At 51.9% G+C, this 21,682-nt stretch overlaps 2 protein-coding genes across 2 annotated transcripts; one reads left to right on the forward strand and one right to left on the reverse strand.

The window, feature by feature from the left end:
* Nucleotides 1-101: 101 nt before the first annotated feature.
* Nucleotides 102-1,067, forward strand: LOC144388265 (uncharacterized). Its single transcript, XM_078088501.1, has one exon. The coding sequence runs from the start codon at nucleotides 102-104 to the stop codon at nucleotides 1,065-1,067; it is 966 nt and encodes a 321-aa protein (XP_077944627.1).
* Nucleotides 1,068-10,770: 9,703 nt separating this feature from the next.
* fech (ferrochelatase) lies at nucleotides 10,771-21,067 on the reverse strand. Its single transcript, XM_040198533.2, has 11 exons — nucleotides 20,812-21,067; nucleotides 19,758-19,848; nucleotides 19,213-19,332; nucleotides 18,176-18,324; nucleotides 16,762-16,896; nucleotides 16,148-16,254; nucleotides 14,750-14,848; nucleotides 14,546-14,653; nucleotides 13,713-13,877; nucleotides 13,574-13,633; nucleotides 10,771-12,797 (listed from the first exon to the last, which is right to left on the reverse strand). The coding sequence occupies exons 1-11, from the start codon at nucleotides 20,849-20,851 to the stop codon at nucleotides 12,660-12,662; spliced, it is 1,212 nt and encodes a 403-aa protein (XP_040054467.1). The 5' UTR covers nucleotides 20,852-21,067; the 3' UTR covers nucleotides 10,771-12,659.
* Between the last annotated feature and the right edge of the window lie 615 nt (nucleotides 21,068-21,682).

Raw genomic sequence — 21,682 nt, forward strand, 5'->3', positions numbered from 1 at the left:
ACAAATGTACAATGACATCGGACGGAAACACTTGACCAAGGTAGAAGTACCTCAAAGCTGTACACACAGTACACCTCAGTACACACAGCAGAATAAAGCTGATGGTCCAAGGCCCCCGGGAGCCTCGTCTGGATCAGTCCCCGTCCTCTGGGAGCCTCGCCTGGATCAGTCCCCGTCCTCTGGGAGCCTCGCCTGGATCAGTCCCCGTCCTCTGGGAGCCTCGTCTGGATCAGTCCCCGTCCTCTGGGAGCCTCGCCTGGATCAGTCCCCGTCCTCTGGGAGCCTCGCCTGGATCAGTCCCCGTCCTCTGGGAGCCTCGCCTGAATCAGTCCCCGTCCTCTGGGAGCCTCGCCTGGAACAGTCCCCGTCCTCCGGGAGCCTCGCCTGGATCAGTCCCCGTCCTCCGGGAGCCTCGCCTGGATCAGTCCCCGTCCTCTGGGAGCCTCGCCTGGATCAGTCCCCGTCCTCTGGGAGCCTCGCCTGGAACAGTCCCCGTCCTCCGGGAGCCTCGCCTGGATCAGTCCCCGTCCTCTGGGAGCCTCGCCTGGATCAGTCCCCGTCCTCTGGGAGCCTCGCCTGGATCAGTCCCCGTCCTCTGGGAGCCTCGCCTGGATCAGTCCCCGTCCTCCGGGAGCCTCGCCTGGATCAGTCCCCGTCCTCTGGGAGCCTCGCCTGAAACAGTCCCCGTCCTCTGGGAGCCTCGCCTGGATCAGTCCCCGTCCTCTGGGAGCCTCGCCTGGATCAGTCCCCGTCCTCTGGGAGCCTCGCCTGGATCAGTCCCCGTCCTCTGGGAGCCTCGCCTGGATCAGTCCCCGTCCTCTGGGAGCCTCGCCTGGATCAGTCCCCGTCCTCTAGGAGCCTCGCCTGGATCAGGGTTTCCTCGTGTTAGTTTGTGGCCTCGGGTCATTTCTACAGGTTCTGCAGTCGTTCGCAGTGTTTCAGCAACAGGAAGCATTGTGCCTTCTGCTCGTCGTCCCAGTGGAATCGTTCGGCCTGGAAATCTACGGCTACACACCAAACTACGGAAGAATAAAGACGCAAGATTCGTCCATTTTATTTCTTATTAGAATTTTTGATTTTAAAATGCACTTTTTTCACAACTGGAAGGACATTGATACCCAATAGAATGTCCAGGGTTCCCTCCGTACTGGACACAAGTACCTGCGTGTGTCCGTCCTGCTCCTCTTCCTCGCGTCGTTGCCAGGGAAACAGCGCGCCATTCCGTAGCCGTTGATCTGGTGACATTGTCTTTCTATTACTGGGGGGGTCAGATGCCTGATAAGGAGGACAAGGGGCGGGAAACCAAAGCACGACTCAGTTTAAAGGTGTGTAAAGCGTCTTCATTAAGAAGGAGACTAAATAACTACTGTGGTAAAACAAACTGCACAGATGTGAACAAGCTCTGATCCAGAACAGTAGACCTGCAATAAAAGTCCTAATGTTCTGTTTGTGTGGACGCCATCTGATAAGAGTTGATTCAATCTAAACGGACTACATTTAACGTCACACCTTGATTTGTGTCCTGCTGAGAGGAATGAGTTCTGTGATGTCACCGCCGCCACTCTTCCTTTCGCAGACAATGAACAGAGGAGCAACATAGATACGGAGGATCCTCTATGGTGACAGCGACCTGTCAATCACAGTAAGCCCGCCCTAAAGCAAACTGCGCTCTATTTGACTAAATGGACCATAACTTACTAAAGGAACATCACGCTGAAGAGGAGGCCTGATTGTTAAATCCTGGTTTTCGTACGGAATACTCACCTATTTGGAAGGAATGCGCTACGTTACCTTGTGCTGCTTTACACTGCGTTCCGTTGTAATAACTCACCTTGGTGCTGTGCTTGGTTCACTATGATTACACACGGAACCGACAAGCTTTACAATGTCTCATTTAAAGCCAAGAGGCAAAGTTCAAAGGAGTGAAAATCACCAAGTTGAGAGTAGAAGGAATAACAGGTATTTCTGTCAGGCCACACGGATAAAGTGAATAAACAGGAGTATTAGTTACTTGCCCCTTTGTGGCCGCGTGTTTCTGCGTCTTTACGAGTCGACGCGCTGGTTTCACTTCCTGGTTGTAAAGTCCTGCGTGTGTTGCAGAGCGATTCACCTCCAGAACAACAGGTGGAGTCACGTGTTTTGTTGAAGACGACCTGGAGAGTCACGTCTTTGTGTGTGGAAGTCGTTGGTTGCTTTATTTATTGATCATAGACTTTATTGCCCCGTGCATCCACACTGCTGCTTTTCATCAAGGACACATTTGTCCCGTATTTTCCTCCACGACTTTGTCCCCCTCGTTTGTGGAGATCTCCCTCCGTGAATCAGAGGCCATCCGGCGTCCTCATAGTCCGCCAATGACGGCTTGTACAAGCGCTCATATTTAAAAGCTCTTCAATCTGATCCGTTCTCTCGTCAACATTCTTCCTTTTAATAACGGCCGTATTGTGCTGTGAAAACGGAGACGTGAGACTCCGTAAAGGACGCAGTCAGAGACCAATCACAGCCTGGTGCTGCAGGAGGCTGCAAAGCTTTACACGCTAGTCTACAAAAATGGGTCGACGCACGTAAGGAGGTGTGAAAAGACACGCGAGGGACACGCGAGCGACACGCAAAGGGGTCTTCGCTCTGAAAATGCAGAAGCATAAACTAGGCTTTAGTTAGCATGCATGCCCAGATCTTCCCTTTGCTTCCTCCTTTCTATCCTGCGGTTTATTTTACATCAAGCTTTTTAATTATTGTTTATTCTTTTTCTCCCTCCTCATCTATCAACCCTCCTGTACTTTTTTATCCCACATGTTCTATACTTCGCCTCTCTGACAGCCTCCTGATTCATTCCTTTGTCTGAAATCTTTCCCAGTGCTTCATACTTCCCAGTTTACCTCTAATGCTTCCTTTGTATTCAGCTTCCCTCTTTCCTTCTTCTTGCTCTGTTCCTTTCCTATAATGTATCCTTTTCTTTAGCACTTGCTCCCTCTGTGCAGAAATCAATGGTTGTTCTCTCAATAGGAGGTCACAGGGGTCACGGTTGCTGGCGTTCTGGCTTTTCAATTACTAGCAGCCTGCAGTCACCACAACCCGCCCACGCACACACACACACACACACGCACACGCACACACACACACACACGCACACGCACACACACACACACACACACACACGCACCTGAAGAGCCCCTCCCCCGTTGAGCTGACGGGCCACCAGGCCGAGCGGAGGATCAGTGTGGATGTTGGAAGTCAGAATACAGAAGAGGAGGAGGAGGTGAGACAGGACAGGTAGGACGTCAGCAGAGGACGTCTCCCTCAGTCCGGCCTCGTAGGTCATTGTGTTGTCTTCTAAACTCATCTGCAGGTCCTCTGCAGATCATTTCACGTTATTAACCAAATACTCCGATGCTCCGATGAGAAAAAAATATTCAGGTGGTGCGTTCAGGCGCTGGTCAATGAAATGTGCGGCGTGTGATTGGTCCCCTATCGCAGCAGCACACAGGCTGCACACTCAGCCTCCAACGCAAAGATGTCCGCTTGCAGCTAACAGCGTCCACAAGCGACAACGTGGCCCTGTGACCTGTGACCCTGTGACCTGTATCCGTGGCCCTGTGACCTGCGACCTGTATCCGCGGCCCTGTGACCTGTGACCTGTATCCGTGGCCCTGTGACCTGTGACCTGTATCCGCGGCCCTGTGACCTGTGACCTGTATCCGAGTCCCTGTGACCTGTGACCTGTATCCGCGGCCCTGTGACCTGTGACCTGTATCCGAGTCCCTGTGACCTGTGACCTGTATCCGCGGCCCTGTGACCTGTGACCTGTATCCGTGGCCCTGTGACCTGTGACCTGTATCCGTGGCCCTGTGACCTGTATCCGTGGCCCTGTGACCTGTGACCTGTATCCGTGGCCCTGTGACCTGTATCCGTGGCCCTGTGACCTTCGACCTGTATCTGCGGCCCTGTGACCTGTGACCTGTATCCGCGGCCCTGTGACCTGTATCCGCGGCCCTGTGACCTGTGACCTGTATCCGCGGCCCTGTGACCTGTATCCGTGGCCCTGTGACCTGTATCCGAGGCCCTGTGACCTGTGACCTGTATCTGCGGCCCTGTGACCTGTGACCTGTATCCGCGGCCCTGTGACCTGTGACCTGTATCCGAGGCCCTGTGACCTGTGACCTGTATCCGCGGCCCTGTGACCTGTGACCTGTATCCGCGGCCCTGTGACCTGTGACCTGTTCCGCGGTAACGGCTGTGAGAGCTTTGTGTGAGCAGACGGGCGCACGGCGCTCCGCTTCATTGGACGGGTACTGAACGAAGTGCTCGTAAGCTGGTAGTCAACATGAGGGGCGGAGCCAGCGATTGATTAGCGCCCTGCATGCATTTTTTAAGCCAGAATTCCCTGAAATCTGAAAAACATGATTAAGGAAAACACCTTTTTATTAAGAGCATAAATGCGATATCATATTCTTAATCCTTGTGACACCCTGACAAGGCGGGAGACCAGAGGAGGGGTGAGAAAATGTGAGGGAACAAAAGGAGAAATAAACAGAAAACAGAAAGTATGGAGGGATTGTAGGAAAGGTGAGAAGAGAAAAAGAAAGGAGGAGACTAGAGGAGGGGAGACGAGGGAGGAAGGGAGGAGACAAACTACGGTACAATATGACAAGAAACATGAGATAACGTGAGGACGAGAGCGAAGGATACAAGACAAAAGATGTGGACGAGAGGAAAAGTGAAGCTGCAGGAAAAGAAGAAAGAAATTAAAATGAAAGGAGAGATGGGGGGGGGGGGGCGGGGTTATTGGGTCGTGGACGCCAATCTCTCTCAGCTTAATCAACAGCAGCAGAGGTGATTGCAGCACCGCAGGGGACTGGGGGGGAGGAGGGGAGAGAACGAGTTAGGAATGAATGGGAAGGTGTGCGTGTGCGTGTGCGTGCGTGTGCGTGTGCGTTTTTGGGGGGGTTGAAGAAAATTGAAAAGATTGGAAAACGGCGCCAAAGTGGAGTCGGCGGGGGATGAAGCGGGAGGAAGGGGGAGGACTGAGGATTGGGAAGGATAAGAGAGGAGAGGAAGAAATACATGCGTGAGGAGGCCGAGACAACAGGAGAGACAAGAGGACAGACAAGAGGAGAGACGAGAGGAGAGACGAGAGGAGAGGCAAGAGGACAGACGAGAGGACAGACGAGAGGAGAGGCAAGAGGACAGGCAAGAGGACAGACGAGAGGAGAGGCAAGAGGACAGACAAGAGGAGAGACAAGAGGACAGGCAAGAGGACAGACAAGAGGACAGACGAGAGGAGAGACAAGAGGACAGGCAAGAGGAGAGACAAGAGGACAGGCAAGAGGACAGACGAGAGGAGAGACGAGAGGAGAGGCAAGAGGACAGACGAGAGGAGAGACAAGAGGACAGACGAGAGGAGAGACAAGAGGACAGGCAAGAGGAGAGACAAGAGGACAGGCAAGAGGACAGACGAGAGGAGAGACGAGAGGAGAGGCAAGAGGACAGACAAGAGGAGAGACAAGAGGACAGGCAAGAGGACAGACGAGAGGAGAGACGAGAGGAGAGGCAAGAGGACAGACAAGAGGAGAGACAAGAGGACAGACAAGAGGAGAGACGAGGGGAGAGACAACAGGAGAGGCAAGAGGACAGACGAGAGGACAGACGAGAGGAGAGGAAAAAGGACAGACGAGAGGAGAGGCAAGAGGACAGACGAGAGGAGAGACAAGAGGACAGACGAGAGGAGAGACAAGAGGACAGGCAAGAGGAGAGACAAGAGGACAGGCAAGAGGACAGACGAGAGGAGAGGCAAGAGGACAGACAAGAGGAGAGACAAGAGGACAGACAAGAGGAGAGACGAGGGGAGAGACAACAGGAGAGGCAAGAGGACAGACGAGAGGACAGACGAGAGGAGAGGAAAGAGGACAGACGAGAGGAGAGGCAAGAGGACAGACGAGAGGAGAGGCAAGAGGACAGACAAGAGGACAGACGAGAGGACAGACAAGAGGACAGACGAGAGGAGAGGCAAGAGGAGAGGCAAGAGGACAGGCGAGAGGACAGACGAGAGGACAGACGAGAGGAGAGGCAAGAGGACAGACAAGAGGAGAGGCAAGAGGACAGACAAGAGGAGAGGCAAGAGGACAGACAAGAGGAGAGGCAAGAGGAGAGGCAAGAGGAGAGACAAGAGGAGAGACAAGAGGAGAGACAAGAGGAGCGGCAAGAGGACAGACAAGAGGAGGGACAAGAGGAGAGGCAAGAGGACAGACAAGAGGAGAGACAAGAGGAGAGACGAGGGGAGAGACAACAGGAGAGGCAAGAGGACAGACGAGAGGACAGACGAGAGGAGAGGCAAGAGGACAGACGAGAGGAGAGGCAAGAGGACAGACAAGAGGACAGACGAGAGGAGAGGCAAGAGGAGAGGCAAGAGGACAGACGAGAGGAGAGACAAGAGGACAGGCAAGAGGAGAGACAAGAGGACAGGCAAGAGGACAGACGAGAGGAGAGGCAAGAGGACAGACAAGAGGAGATACAAGAGGACAGACAAGAGGAGAGACAACAGGAGAGGCAAGAGGACAGACGAGAGGACAGACGAGAGGAGAGGCAAGAGGACAGACAAGAGGAGAGGCAAGAGGACAAACGAGAGGAGAGGCAAGAGGACAGACAAGAGGACAGACGAGAGGAGAGGCAAGAGGACAGACGAGAGGAGAGGCAAGAGGACAGACAAGAGGACAGACGAGAGGACAGACGAGAGGAGAGACAAGAGGACAGGCAAGAGGACAGACGAGAGGAGAGACGAGAGGAGAGGCAAGAGGACAGACAAGAGGAGAGACAAGAGGACAGACAAGAGGAGAGACGAGAGGACAGACGAGAGGAGAGACAAGAGGACAGGCAAGAGGAGAGACAAGAGGACAGACGAGAGGAGAGGCGAGAGGACAGACGAGAGGAGAGGCAAGAGGACAGACGCGAGGACAGACGAGAGGAGAGGCAAGAGGACAGACAAGAGGACAGGCAAGAGGAGAGACAAGAGGACAGACGAGAGGAGAGACGAGAGGAGAGGCAAGAGGACAGACAAGAGGAGAGACGAGAGGAGAGGCAAGAGGACAGACGAGAGGAGAGGCAAGAGGACAGACGAGAGGAGAGGCAAGAGGACAGACAAGAGGACAGACAAGAGGAGAGGCAAGAGGACAGACAAGAGGAGAGGCAAGAGGACAGGCAAGAGGACAGACGAGAGGCAAGAGGACAGACGAGAGGCAAGAGGACAGACGAGAGGAGAGGCAAGAGGACAGACAAGAGGACAGACGAGAGGAGAGGCAAGAGGACAGACAAGAGGAGAGACAAGAGGACAGACGAGAGGAGAGACGAGAGAAGAGGACAGACAAGAGGAGAGACAAGAGGACAGACAAGAGGAGAGACGAGAGGAGAGGCAAGAGGAAAGGCAAGAGGACAGACAAGAGGAGAGGCAAGAGGAGAGACAAGAGGACAGACAAGAGGACAGACGAGAGGAGAGACGAGAGGAGAGGCAAGAGGACAGACAAGAGGAGAGACAAGAGGACAGACAAGAGGAGAGACGAGAGGACAGACGAGAGGAGAGGCAAGCGGACAGACGAGAGGAGAGGCAAGAGGACAGACAAGAGGACAGACGAGAGGAGAGGCAAGAGGACAGACAAGAGGAGAGACAAGAGGACAGACCAGAGGAGAGACGAGAGGAGAGGCAAGAGGACAGACGAGAGGAGAGGCAAGAGGAGAGACGAGAGGACAGACGAGAGGACAGACGAGAGGAGAGGCAAGAGGACAGACAAGAGGAGAGGCAAGAGGACAGACAAGAGGAGAGGCAAGAGGACAGACAAGAGGAGAGGCAAGAGGAGAGGCAAGAGGAGAGACAAGAGGACAGGCAAGAGGAGAGACAAGAGGAGAGGCAAGAGGACAGACAAGAGGAGAGACAAGAGGACAGACAAGAGGAGAGGCAAGAGGAGAGACAAGAGGAGAGGCAAGAGGACAGACGAGAGGACAGACAAGAGGACAGACGAGAGGAGAGGCAAGGACAGACGAGAGGAGAGGCAAGAGGACAGACAAGAGGACAGACGAGAGGACAGACGAGAGGAGAGACAAGAGGACAGGCAAGAGGACAGACGAGAGGAGAGGCAAGAGGACAGACAAGAGGAGAGACAAGAGGACAGACAAGAGGAGAGACAACAGGAGAGGCAAGAGGACAGACGAGAGGACAGACGAGAGGAGAGGCAAGAGGACAGACGAGAGGAGAGGCAAGAGGACAGACGAGAGGAGAGGCAAGAGGACAGACAAGAGGACAGACAAGAGGAGAGGCAAGAGGACAGACGAGAGGAGAGGCAAGAGGACAGACAAGAGGACAGACGAGAGGAGAGACAAGAGGACAGGCAAGAGGACAGACGAGAGGAGAGGCAAGAGGACAGACAAGAGGAGAGACAAGAGGAGAGACAAGAGGAGAGACAACAGGAGAGGCAAGAGGACAGACGAGAGGACAGACGAGAGGAGAGGCAAGAGGACAGACGAGAGGAGAGGCAAGAGGACAGACGAGAGGAGAGGCAAGAGGACAGACAAGAGGACAGACGAGAGGACAGACAAGAGGACAGACGAGAGGAGAGGCAAGAGGACAGACGAGAGGAGAGGCAAGAGGACAGACGAGAGGACAGACGAGAGGAGAGACAAGAGGACAGGCAAGAGGAGAGACAAGAGGACAGGCAAGAGGACAGACGAGAGGAGAGACGAGGAGAGGCAAGAGGACAGACAAGAGGAGAGACGAGAGGAGAGGCAAGAGGACAGACGAGAGGACAGACGAGAGGAGAGACGAGAGGACAGACGAGAGGAGAGGCAAGAGGACAGACGAGAGGACAGACGAGAGGAGAGGCAAGAGGACAGACAAGAGGACAGGCAAGAGGAGAGACAAGAGGACAGACGAGAGGAGAGACGAGAGGAGAGGCAAGAGGACAGACAAGAGGAGAGACGAGAGGAGAGACGAGAGGAGAGGCAAGAGGACAGACGAGAGGAGAGGCAAGAGGACAGACGAGAGGAGAGGCAAGAGGACAGACAAGAGGAGAGGCAAGAGGACAGACAAGAGGAGAGGCAAGAGGACAGACAAGAGGAGAGACAAGAGGAGAGACAAGAGGAGCGGCAAGAGGACAGACAAGAGGACAGACAAGAGGAGAGACAAGAGGAGAGACAAGAGGACAGACAAGAGGAGAGGCAAGAGGAGAGACAAGAGGAGAGACGAGAGGACTCCCATGGACTTCACCCTCCAGGTGGATCGGTCACCATAGGAGGAGGCTGCTCTGGTCACCATGAAGGTCCAGACCAACGCTTGTAGACACAAACACGTCACGTGAGTTTGTGTCCATGTTTAAAACAGACACGGGAGCTTTTTAGACCAGAACTTCTGTACCTCATGAACGACATGTTCCATCCTTGTTTCTTTACCCACAAGACGATCCACTTCCACTCGGGGTTTAGCAGGGTTTCCAGATAGCCCTCCCCCACGTGCGTGCTCCCCAAGGCCAAACAAGATACATTACCTATAGAATATACACTCACCTGAAGGAACACGATCCTAATGCGGTGCATCATCCTGCAGATGGTACATGGGGCCATAAAGGGATGGACATGGTCAACAACGCTCAGGTAGCGTGGCGTTTAAAACATGCCCAATTGGCCCTAAGGGGCCTAAAGTGTGCCAAGAAAACCTCCCCCACCATTACACCAGCAGCAGCCTGCACCGTGGCAACAAGGCACGATGGATCCATATTCTCATTCTGACTCCACCATCTGAAGGTCTCAACACAAATCGAGACTCAGCAGACCAGGCAACATTTTTCCAGTCTTCAACTGTCCAATTTTGGTGAGCTCTTGCTAATTGTAGCCTGTTGTTCCTATTTGTAGTGGGGATGAGTGGTACCGGTGGGGTCTTGTAGACCATCCGCCTCACGGTTGTGCGTGTTGAGGCTTCACAAATGCTTTGCTGCACACCTCGGTTGTAACGAGTGGTTATTTCAGTCAAAGTTGCTCTTCTATCAGCTTGAATCAGTCGGCCCATTCCCCTCTGACCTCTGACCTCTAGCATCAACAAGGCATTTCCGCCCACCGGACTGCCGCATACTGGGTGTTTTTCCCTTTTCACACCATTCTTTGTAAAATCCCAGTAAGTGAGCAGATTGTGAAATACTCGTCTGGCACCAAGAACCGCGCCACGCGCAAAATGGCCTAAATCACCTCTTTCCCTTTCTGACATTCAGTTTGGAGTTCAGGAGATGGTCTTCACCAGGACCACGCCCCTAACTGCCATGTGATTGGCTGATTAGATAATTGCATTAATGAGAAATTGAACAGGTGATCCTAATCATCCTCAAGGTGAGTGTGTATGTGGGTCTAACAAGAAGACCCCTCAGCTGGCTGCTTGTGATGGCAGAGACCCCCCCCCCCTCACGGTGCACCTTTATTTTGGCGCTTACGTCTGCGATCTGGTCCTTTCAGGAACCCGTCCATTGTCCCCCACAGAACCACGTCGTCTGCACACCAGAGCGCTGTCCTTCTGGAACACGCAGGAAGTCCTAACCACGGGACGTGGTCCAACTTCAGGGTTAGCGTGTTAGCGGCTGCTGGCAGGGTCAAAGTTCGCTCCCATTCGGTTTGGTTGGTATTAAGACGTGTCTTTGCCATCATTTACTTTGAGTGGTACGTTTATACCTCACAGTCATCTTTCATCCTAAGTAGACGTAGTGCATTCTTTGTGTGTAGCTCAACATAAAAAAAACACACAAACACTAATAATGTCTTTATTGTATTTTGAAGGAAGATTTGTTATGTTTGATTGCATTGCTTATACCATGTGTCTCACATATACATATAAAAACATGTTATCACAGCAGGTACGAGAGGATTTGTGGTCCAGAACAAAAGCAAAATGACCAAAAATAAATAACTCCAAAAAACAAAAAACTATGCAAACTATCAAACAACAAATCTGTAGCGTCTTTATTGCGTGTACAACGCAAACGCCGCAGCTACAAACAGAACACACAGCAGAGGTGGAGGGAAATCTCACCCGTCAGACATTAGCATGTGTTCTTTTCCTCACCCGGACATCCCGTTATTATTGCAGAGACACGAAGCACTGAACTCTGGGTAAAGCGCACAGAAGCAGCCCTTTCAACCCCGTGGAAGAGCCCTGAACGCACAAAGCACGGCCGCTTGCATTGAGGGCCAATGCGTCGAGTTCTGAAGCACCAATGTCCCGACTGCAGAGGCGCATCTGAAGCCCAAACACCAGCTGGCCATCAAACATCTGGCCAGCCAGCAGCTGTATTTCTGCCACATTGAGAAGAAGTGCGATAGATTGGGACTTTGGGAGTGTTGGTTCATTAAAAGTCTGGTTTGTTCTTCGCTCCCGTGCGACACCACATGCACACACTTCAACTCTTATTTTACTGAAGCTGTGCACCTGCAGTGGTTTCAGGACTTCTAGTCTTACAAAAGGCTCAATGAGGCTCCAGAGGTTGTCGGAGACATTTTACTGGACATTGTGTGTGTACCTAGGCAGCCGCGCTGGAGACAAGTGGAGCTCATTGGTCCAGAACGTCCGGCTCGTTTGCCCCAGCGCTCATAATCCAACAGCCCGCGGAGTAATCCCACTAAACGCCACGGGGCCGCGTTCATTCCAGGCAACAGAAATACGTCAGTGCCGCAGTCCTTCCTATTGGACATTTTATTATAAGCAAGACCTTCTCTCTAGTTCACCTGCCGGTTGCCACACTTCAGAATCGGCAGTTTGGAATTTAAAACCATTTTTTATTCTGGTTTCCAGAAGCAGAAAAGTTGCAGCAGGAATTTAGGTTCTGATGTCTTGGTGGATTCGTGCAGCCAGCACACGCGTGAGCCTCAAAAAGCACATGATGGCTGCGTAGAGGAAGAAAACATCTGGGGGCCGAAGGCCGCAGGTCAAGTTAGCGTCTCATCCCAAATGGGATCAGTGGAAACAGCCAAAAATATTTAATTCAGCTTATCAACCGATTGTTTTCTGGTATTTAGTGCAGAGTGATCAGTCGATGGGAAGCGACCGAGGGTTTCGACACGCGTGACGCCGTGTGTGCTGCTTCTCTACATCTCGCTGTTCACACCTACAAAGGTAGAATATGTGCATCTAAATGAACACTGCTCATATTTAATGCGGGTATTTTTCGTTAAGGAATGCCAGGTTACCGCTAACCGCTAACTGTAAGAAAGATCTAATGATCAGTCTTGATCTTCTTCTGTAGAGGAACAGAAACAACGTGAAACCTAAAAACAATGAATTAGTGCAGAGACTTTCTACGAGGGGTCTCTTGTCATCGGGGGGCATCTGACGAGCCAAACAGCAGCTGATCGGGGAGCATTGCTTGGGGCAGAAGCTGGTGCCACTGGGTTCATTTGAAAATTGATCAGCATTAATGTGTTTTATTGATAACATTTGCAAATGCAACATGAAATGAATTCATCTGAAATCAGTTAAAAGAAATAAGTTAAGCCTGTAATGTCGACCCCTCTAAGCATTCAAATTGATTCAGCAAAGAAAATTAGCATTTGAGTGACACACGTCCTACCCTGAAGAGTGTGTGTGTGTGTGTGTGTGTGTGTGTGTGTGTGTGTGTGTGTGTGTGTGAGCACGCTGGTTCCTATGAGAGCGTCTGGCTGGAGAAGAAGGCCTTGGTCTCTGCACAGGTGGGGTTGGTGCACAGCGGGCAGCGGAGGGTCAGCTGGCGGGAGCAGGGCTGGTTGGACTTGAGGTGGGACTGGACCAGGTCCGCCAGAGCCTGGACAGATGGTGCACAGGGAGCATTGAGACAGGGACCCTTTGACGGGCTGCCATGTCCCTCAATAAGCGGTGGTTGTCGTGGAAACACGTGCGTTTGAAGCCTCCGGTAGTGACAGCAGCCCGTCCATCACTAGGTGGCCCCGCGTTTGAGGGCCATTCTATTTAAGTGGACCACAGTTTACCAAATGAACTTCATGCTGTATTGAAGACGACTTGGAACCAGAGACCGGAACCATAACGTGGTGTTTACGGTGTTTGCTCAACGACCTGAGGCAGTCACCTCGCATGGTGTCACATTGATCCAAAGATCTACGGGAGGAAACAGGAGCTAAAGATGCAGAAAGGAGGCTGCTCTACCGAATAGAACCAGCACCTTTAGTCTCTCGCTTTCCTAGCAGGACTTTATTGTAACTTTCTGCAGGTGCCGGGAGTCAAACGAATAGTCAGAGCGAAGTCAATGAGTAAGAATGTACTAATAGGCGATCGTACAAGATCGCAATCTGAGCGGAGATTTATCAGGAAATAAACCGCTGGACAGCAGCTGGACGGATTCAGCTCACCGAGAAACTAAAAGGGAAAGGAAGTAGGAATCCACTTTCTGCCGCGGTCTCCTTTTCTCCCTGACTTTAGTCGCCCGTCGTCGTCCCTTTATCAATAAACCTATTGGAACATTTTGCAATGAACTCTGTTCATGCTCCTTTATTAGCACTTATATGGTTTGGTCCTTTATAGACCTGGTGTGTGTGTGTGTGTGTAGGTGTGTGTGTGTGGTACCTTCATGAAGAGAGGGTTCCCATTCAATGACTCTGCTCTCCTGATGTTCTCCACTCCACACTGACGACAGAAAGGACACTTGATTAGTTCGTCTACTGGACAGCGGCTCATCCATCCTGGGGGGGGTCTTCCTCCTCACCTCCTCCCCCAGCACCTGTCCGTACTCGATGTCCAGCTCGTGCAGCGTCTCGATGTGGTCCGAGGTGAAGGCGATGGGCACCAGCAGGATGTTCTTCTTGCCGCGCTCGCACAGCCCTTTGATCACGTCGTCCGTCTGGGGGCCGAGCCACTGCATGGGCCCCACCTGGATCAGCACACGCCTCACATGAGCACACGCCTCACACGGGCACACGCCTCACACGGGCACACGCCTCACGCGAGCACACGCCTCATGCGAGCACACGCCTCACGCGAGCACACGCCTCACGCGAGCACACGCCTCACACGAGCACACGCCTCACACGAGCACACGCCTCACACGAGCACACGCCTCACACGAGCACACGCCTCACACGAGCACACGCCTCACACGAGCACACGCCTCACACGAGCACACGCCTCACACGAGCACACGCCTCACACGCCTCACACGAGCACACGCCTCACACGAGCACACGCCTCACACGAGCACACGCCTCACACGAGCACACGCCTCACACGAGCACACGCCTCACACGAGCACACGCCTCACACGAGCGCCGCTCACTCCCGTTGTCGTGGAGACATGACGGGGACGCCTTCCAATGCAGACCAAATGACCTTTATCCCCAGAGGACGACCGATCAGGCGAAAGTCTCCGTCACAAAGACGCCAGAAGGACGAAGTGAAGACATGGTTTGTTTTCTAAGGAAACTATTCCCACGTGTTCACAGTCTCCCCCGACTGTCCTCTGTGTGTCTGTGTGTGTGTGTGTGTGTGTGTGTGTGTGTGTGTGTGTGTGTGTGTGTGTGTGTGTGTGTGTGTCTCTCTCACCCTGGACTGCCACACCAGTCTGTAGGGGTTACAGTGTCCCAGCGTCTCCATCACTCTCTGGACGGTGGCTCCCACCTCCTGAGGATACGGGTCGCCTCTGTTCACCACCTGCACACAGCAGCACCGTCAGGTGGAGGTCAGCACCGTCAGGTGGAGGTCAGCACCGTCAGGTGGAGCGTCTGCTCAGCGCGGCACGGTACTCACAGCCATGGGGAGGGAGTGTGCCGAGAAGAGAAGGACCACGTCGTCCCGCTTGTCGTCTGGAAACTTCAGCAACTCGTTACGGACGTGATCTGCAAAACACTGACAGGCACACGCACACGCACACACACACACACACACACACGCACACGCACACGCACAAACACGCACGGGTAAGTCCTCATCCAATATGGATTTTTTTCAGTTATCTCCGAGCGGTCCAAGAGGACTCATTGGTGTGTGTGTGTGTGTGTGCGTTACCTCCACCAGCAGAGGGTGTGTGTGTGTGTGTGTGTGTGTGTGTTACCTCCACCAGCAGAGGGTGTGTGTGTGTGTGTGTGTGTGTGTGTTACCTCCACCAGCAGAGGGTGTGTGTGTGTGTGTGTGTGTGTGTGTTACCTCCACCAGCAGAGGGTGTGTGTGTGTGTGTGTGTGTGTGTTACCTCCACCAGCAGAGGGTGTGTGTGTGTGTGTGTGTTACCTCCACCAGCAGAGGGTGTGTGTGTGTGTGTGTGTGTGTGTGCGTTACCTCCACCAGCAGAGGGTGTGTGGGTGTGTGTGTGTGCGTTACCTCCACCAGCAGAGGGTGTGTGTGTGTGTGTGTGTGTGCGTTACCTCCACCAGCAGAGGGTGTGTGGGTGTGTGTGTGTGTGCGTTACCTCCACCAGCAGAGGGTGTGTGTGTGTGTGTGTGTGTGTGTGTGTGTGTGTGTGTGTGTGTTACCTCCACCAGCAGAGGGTGTGTGTGTGTGTTACCTCCACCAGCAGAGGGTGTGTGTGTGTGTGTGTTACCTCCACCAGCAGAGGGTGTGTGTGTGTGTGTGTTACCTCCACCAGCAGAGGGTGTGTGTGTGTGTGTGTGTTACCTCCACCAGCAGAGGGTGTGTGTGTGTGTGTGTGCGTTACCTCCACCAGCAGAGGGTGTGTGTGTGTGTGTGTGTGTTACCTCCACCAGCAGAGGGTGTGTGTGTGTGTGTGTGTGTGCGTTACCTCCACCAGCAGAGGGTGTGTGTGTGTGTGTGTGTGCGTTACCTCCACCAGCAGAGGGTGTGTGGGTGTGTGTGTGTGTGCGTTACCTCCACCAGCAGAGGGTGTGTGTGTGTGTGTGTGTGTGTGTGTGTGTGTGTGTGTGTGTGTGTGTTACCTCCACCAGCAGAGGGTGTGTGTGTGTGTTACCTCCACCAGCAGAGGGTGTGTGTGTGTGTGTGTGTGTTACCTCCACCAGCAGAGGGTGTGTGTGTGTGTGTGTTACCTCCACCAGCAGAGGGTGTGTGTGTGTGTGTGTTACCTCCACCAGCAGAGGGTGTGTGTGTGTGTGTGTGTTACCTCCACCAGCAGAGGGTGTGTGTGTGTGTGCGTTACCTCCACCAGCAGAGGGTGTGTGTGTGTGTGTGTGTGTTACCTCCACCAGCAGAGGGTGTGTGGGCCAGCGGTCGATGACGCTCCAGCGCATCTTGGGCCGGGCGCCTCTGTTGTTGTAGTAGCGGTAGATGGCGTTCAGGCTGCTGCCTGTTTCCCGGGACGAGCAGTAATATTAGAACACACACGTGGACGGAATCCACCAACATTATACAGATCAGTGAAAAGAAGCAGAAGCACTGAGGTTCTCTGTCACACACCTTTATAATTTAAAGAGGATGTTCTGGTACCACAGCGGTTTATTGGACCAGGTAAAACGCATTGAGAACCAATTCTGCTTCACAAGGATGAGCAGGTCACACGCGTGATCTGATACGGCTCCTTCCAAAACAGATCCCAGGGTCTAACCTCCAGATGGGCCGTACGGGGACAGAGGTCCTCAGACCCCACTTCACAGTTCAAGGGTCAAACATTTTAGAAGCTTGAAAGCTGGTTGTAAATGGAGCGGTCGAGATCGGTGTCCCCAGTACAACATGTCCCTCATACTGATGCTTTACCTGCTCTGACTGCTTCCCCATCGTTTGGTCATTTGGCCTCTTCGACAGCTGATGGCGGCGTAGGACTGTGTGTGTGTGTGTGTGTGTGTGAGAGAGTCACCTGTGGTGGAGCAGCTGTACTGAGGATACTGCGTGAAGGCCACGGCCCGCTCCACCCCGTCTTTCTCCATCTGCTCGATGGCTTCCTCCGTCAGCGGCTGGACGTAGCGGAAGCCGATGTAGAACTTGTGAGGAGCTGGACAGAGACGCCGTCAGTGAGTCGCAGCACGACCGGCTACAGGCAGCAGCGCTCTGTGGAGGTGCTGCTCCTGCCCTCACGTGACAGAACTCATGGCTGGATGACGGGGTGGTCTGAACCAATCAGGGGCAGAGATGAGGCGGGTCTTTGCCTCTGATTGGCTGTGGTCCTACACTGTGACTGAAACACCAGCGAACCCGATACGTCAGAGCCGAGACGAGGACAATGAAAAGAACTCGAAATCCCCTTTAGCTTATTCTTGTTTTAAATCATTTACATGATGTATATGAGGCGGATAAAAAGAAAAAAGACCCAAAATTGTGGCGTTAAAAGGCGACGCGAGGAAAAAAATTTCCACCTAAATAAAAAAGTAAAGCGCACAGTGCAACCTGGTCTGTGGCCCCGTGAACAGAACCATCAATGAAAGAGAGAAAAGCAAGAAAGGGACGGCATCAAGCCTGGTTTATGCTTCTGCCTTTTCAGAGCGACGCAGACGCAAACCCCCTCGCGTGTCCCTTCACACCTCCTTGTGTGCATCTACCCATTTTTGTACACTAGCGTGTAAAGCTTTGCAGCCTCCTGCAGCAGCAGGCTGTGATTGGTCTCTGACTGCGTCCTTTACGGAGTCTCACGTCTCCGTTTTCACAGCACAATACGGCCGTTATTAAAAGGAAGAACGTTTACGAGAGAACGGATCAGATTGAAGAGCTTTTAAATATGAGCACTTGTACAAGCCGTCATTGGCGGACTATGAGGACGCCGGATGGCCTCTGATTCATGGAGGCAGATCTCCACAAACGAGGGAACAAAGTCGTGGAGGAAAATACGGGACAAATGTGTCCTTGATGAAGAGCAGCAGTGTGGATGCACGGGGCAATAAAGTCTATGATCAATAAATAAAGGAACCAGCGACTTCCACACACAAAGACGTGACTCTCCAGGTCGTCTTCAACAAAACACGTGACTCCACCTGTTGTTCTGGAGGTGAATCGCTCTGCAACACACGCAGGACTTTACAACCAGGAAGTGAAACCAGCGCGTCGACACGTAAAGACGCAGAAACACGCGGCGGCCTTTAGTTGCTGCCGGTTGGTGCTTATCAGAGGCGTGTGCAGGCGTGAGTAGCGACACCCTCACTTGGTCTCTATCTGCACTTCACACCCTTTCGGCTTCTGACCGGCGGCAGGAAACAGCCTCTATCTGGTCGTCCCCTGGTGGCTTCTATACGGGACCCTCCTCTGAACCAGAGGGCAGATGGTATCCGGGAGCGTCTCACCCGTCTCAGGGCTCATCTCGTCCAGCAGCTTCACCATGCCCTCCCCCTGCATGGAGGTCCAGTGCTTGATGGGCGAGCCCCCTCCGATCTTGCTGTACTGCTCCTGGATCTTTGGCGTGCGGCGCTTGGCGATGAGCGGCCCGAGCGTACTGCAGGGTGGAAGCACAGCGAGGATTAGGAAACTAGCTGCGCTTGTTGTGTGTAAAGTAACCTCAGCAGCGGTTTGCTCATTGTGTGGAGTAACAGTTGGTTTGTGGTGCAGTTTGTCAAATGAACAGTATATGAAGCTAACGTTAGCTCAAGAAGCTAACGCTACTTAATTGCCCCAATATATGTTATTACCGTACTTTAATACACTAATAAACTATTGGTCCAGCTTATGTAGCAACACGCCGTACTCGTTCAACAGGAACGAAGACGTCTGCAGCATGTTAGCATCATGCGCTAGTTAGCACTGAACGCAAAGTACAGACGAGCCCGATGAGAAAAGCAAAGTATGAAGGAGCCTTTTTAACTGATGGTGGCTCTTTGGTGAAAGGTCAAAGGGTCATTCTGATTTAATCAGAAGGGAACCATGAACGTAGACAACAGATTTGTTCTGCTGGTTACAACCGGAGGGGAAACACACACTCAGATATTTGGTCCCTCTAACATCAGCGTAGAGTTTAGAGGCAAATCTTCTGTCCTCGTTCAGCCGAGTGCAGAATGTCGAGGAACAAGGAAGGAAAACACTTCTTCTCTTCTCAGCAGGAAGCAAATTAAATCCCTTTGTTGGTTCCTGAGTCAGTTATTATGCAACAACCTCACAACCTCACTCTGCTTGTGTGTGTAATTATCTATTTATATATATATATATATATATATATATATATATATATATATATGGGTGTGTTTAAAATCAGCTGATGGCATGAAACTGGACGAGACATGCAGGTGTCAATGTCAGTACTACAGGTTTATTAAAAAGCTGCTTTTATTCAGATAACGACAATATGGTGTGTGTGTGTGTGTGTGTGTGTGTGTGTGTGTGTACATACTTCTGTACTGGGAGTTTCATCAGGTCCGTGTCCAAGAACAAGCGCAGCAGGAAGTCGTGCACGTCTTCTAGTTTCTCAGGTCCTCCCATGTTGAGCATCAAAATGCCCGTCTTAGGTTTCCTGCAGGGACCAGGGATTTATAATCAATAATCATCCTATTGGTTGTATAGAAAAGGCTATAGATGATGAGTCAACACTTTTTCAAACTTAAATGGCCCTCGAGGTGCCGTGTCATTGCTATGGTTTGGCTCGGGGTTAGGGTTACCCTAAAAATCTATGATTGCAGCCAGGGTCACTTCACAAGGCCCTCAGGTGTCCGTTAGGCGAGTAAAGTGTGTTCATACACACACAACAGTCCATAAGCGCGTCAAGGAACCGAGCACATAATAAACAGAGGGGTCTTACAAGGGACAACTTCAGAAGCAACAAGAGCGTCAAATACGCAACAAAAAGGAGCACGAATGACTGACAGCTGACAGCTGGCGGTCGTGTGCGGGCTCTCTGAAGCCTGGCGTGCGTGTTGGGGACGGCGGTCCTCGTGTCACCTGTTGTCCAGTGTTTCTGGGGTGGACGTCTGGGCCAAAGCAGCAGCAGCGGAGCGTCTCCTCACAGTCAGACTGATGCTGCTCCTGGCGACTGAAGCACAAGGAGGAAACACGGACACTGGTCACTCGTACACATGCATGGTTTTCCCGGTGAGTAGACGTTCTCACACACTCTCTCTCTCTCACACACACACACACACACACACACACACACTGGGGGTCATGTTATTTATATCATACAGAGATTCAGCCCGGTGCATTTGGGATCTGTGGAAAGTCAGTGATCTCCTCCAGAATTGCATATGAATAATGGCCAGCAAGTACGTTTATAAAGACAGTACTGAAAATAGTACGTTACTAATTCTAGAATGTTATATATTATCCCTTGGCTTTGTGTTTCGGCCCAGCTGTCCTTCTATAACCACCGCTGTAATACCCGCAAACACCACCAGGCGGCTCAGTCCGATTATGCAAGTTCACAACGTTGGAATTGTGTAACTCGGTTCGAATGTTCCTCCTCACGGGCCGTTAACGACTAAGTGGACTGTGTGTTGATCATCGGCTTGAACTAAACGCAGCACAAGTAAGGGATGATTCCGTTACAGAACATTAAACTAACCTAAGAAATGTTGGGCTTAGCGCGTAGCTAGCTACGGAAACGACGTTATTTCTCTGTAAAATAAAAGCACAAACTTACAAACTTACAGCCAATAAAACGATTTCGACTCGACCAACAGCGAACACGGGAAACTGTATATAAGACGTGACTCGTGAGGGTGAGAATAAATGGGTGCGAACGATTTATGAGCAAACCACCCAACTAATTGCGCATTAACTTTACAGCATGGCTTGTATTGTGAAAGTCCTAGACGGAAGTTACTTCTCAGATCCGCGCTAGCTTAACGCCCCATTAGCCAATGTCAGCGTGTTGAGTTCACGCTCCATCACTCAAAACTGCCTGAAACACGCAAAGTGACCCAGTTTACTCGATGACATTACCGATATGATTCATAGAACGTGAAGGCAGGCTGGGAAAGCTCACAGCAACACTCACATTGGATCAAGCGACCGGCGCTGCCCAGGACCGCCATCATGGTAGCGTCCGTTTCCCGCTGTAGCAGAAGCGGGGTAGTTGTGCTGTCAGCGCGGCCGCTTCCACGAATGTTCCCCCTCAGTGAGCGACGCGCCGGTCACACCAACGTGACGCCCACACTGCTTCGGCCGCCACCGGCTGCACGAACACTGTCAAGTTTAGTCAACGGTGGCTTCGACTCTTCCGGGTTTTAACTTCAAAATAAAAGCCACCGACGACTAATCTGAGATGATGCAACAGCTCAGGGGAGACTTCGATTTGTGCGAAATCCAGAGGTTTATGGCTTAATTTATTCAGATGTTAATCACTTACTTTCTTCTAGTAATGTTAAGTCATCAATTTTCTTTTTATCAATGCCAATGGTGTCTAATTTTATTTTCAGTTTAAATTGACAAACAAAGAAATTGAGATGAAGTTGAAAGCCATGGCTTGTACGTAGTGTTGCACGTTGTTTACAATACGTTTTATGAATAATTGTATTTGTATATACTTTAAACCTTTATTGTGGTAGCTTGGTGTAGTTTTCTGGACGCAGGGCACTTATTTTAGTATGACGTCACATCCACGTTTGTGTACCTTATAAAACCACGCCCCTCTTCAGGCCGGTCCCACCCACTCTGCGTGTGTTCAGATAGTTTATCAGCTCGAAGCATCGTGGTTTAAGAACAAACAGCTTTGTGGAGATCTGAGTTACTCACATGAACCCAACTCTTGTTTGATCCCACGAGTCTTGAAGTTTACTTCTATCCTCCAAACCAGCTTTATATTTAAATATTCATTCTATACATTTGTTACAGTAACTAGGACTTACGCCATCGTTTACATGGCATGT

This window comes from Gasterosteus aculeatus, chromosome 14 (assembly GCF_964276395.1).
Source record: "Gasterosteus aculeatus chromosome 14, fGasAcu3.hap1.1, whole genome shotgun sequence".
NCBI lineage: Eukaryota > Metazoa > Chordata > Actinopteri > Perciformes > Gasterosteidae > Gasterosteus > Gasterosteus aculeatus.

What these genes read in the sequence shown, in the direction of transcription:
- fech (XM_040198533.2), bottom strand. Translation starts at nt 20,851, where the DNA reads ATGATGGCGGTCCTGGGCAGCGCCGGTCGCTTGATCCAAT. An exon ending in GTACAGCTGCTCCACCACAG is followed by an intron (nt 16,255 to 16,761) that starts GTGACTCTCTCA and finishes CCCGGGAAACAG; the next exon opens with GCAGCAGCCTGAACGCCATC. An exon ending in GGAACCCTCTCTTCATGAAG is followed by an intron (nt 12,798 to 13,573) that starts GTACCACACACA and finishes CCATCTGTCCAG; the next exon opens with GCTCTGGCGGACCTGGTCCA.
- LOC144388265 (XM_078088501.1), top strand. Translation starts at nt 102, where the DNA reads ATGGTCCAAGGCCCCCGGGAGCCTCGTCTGGATCAGTCCCCGTCCTCT.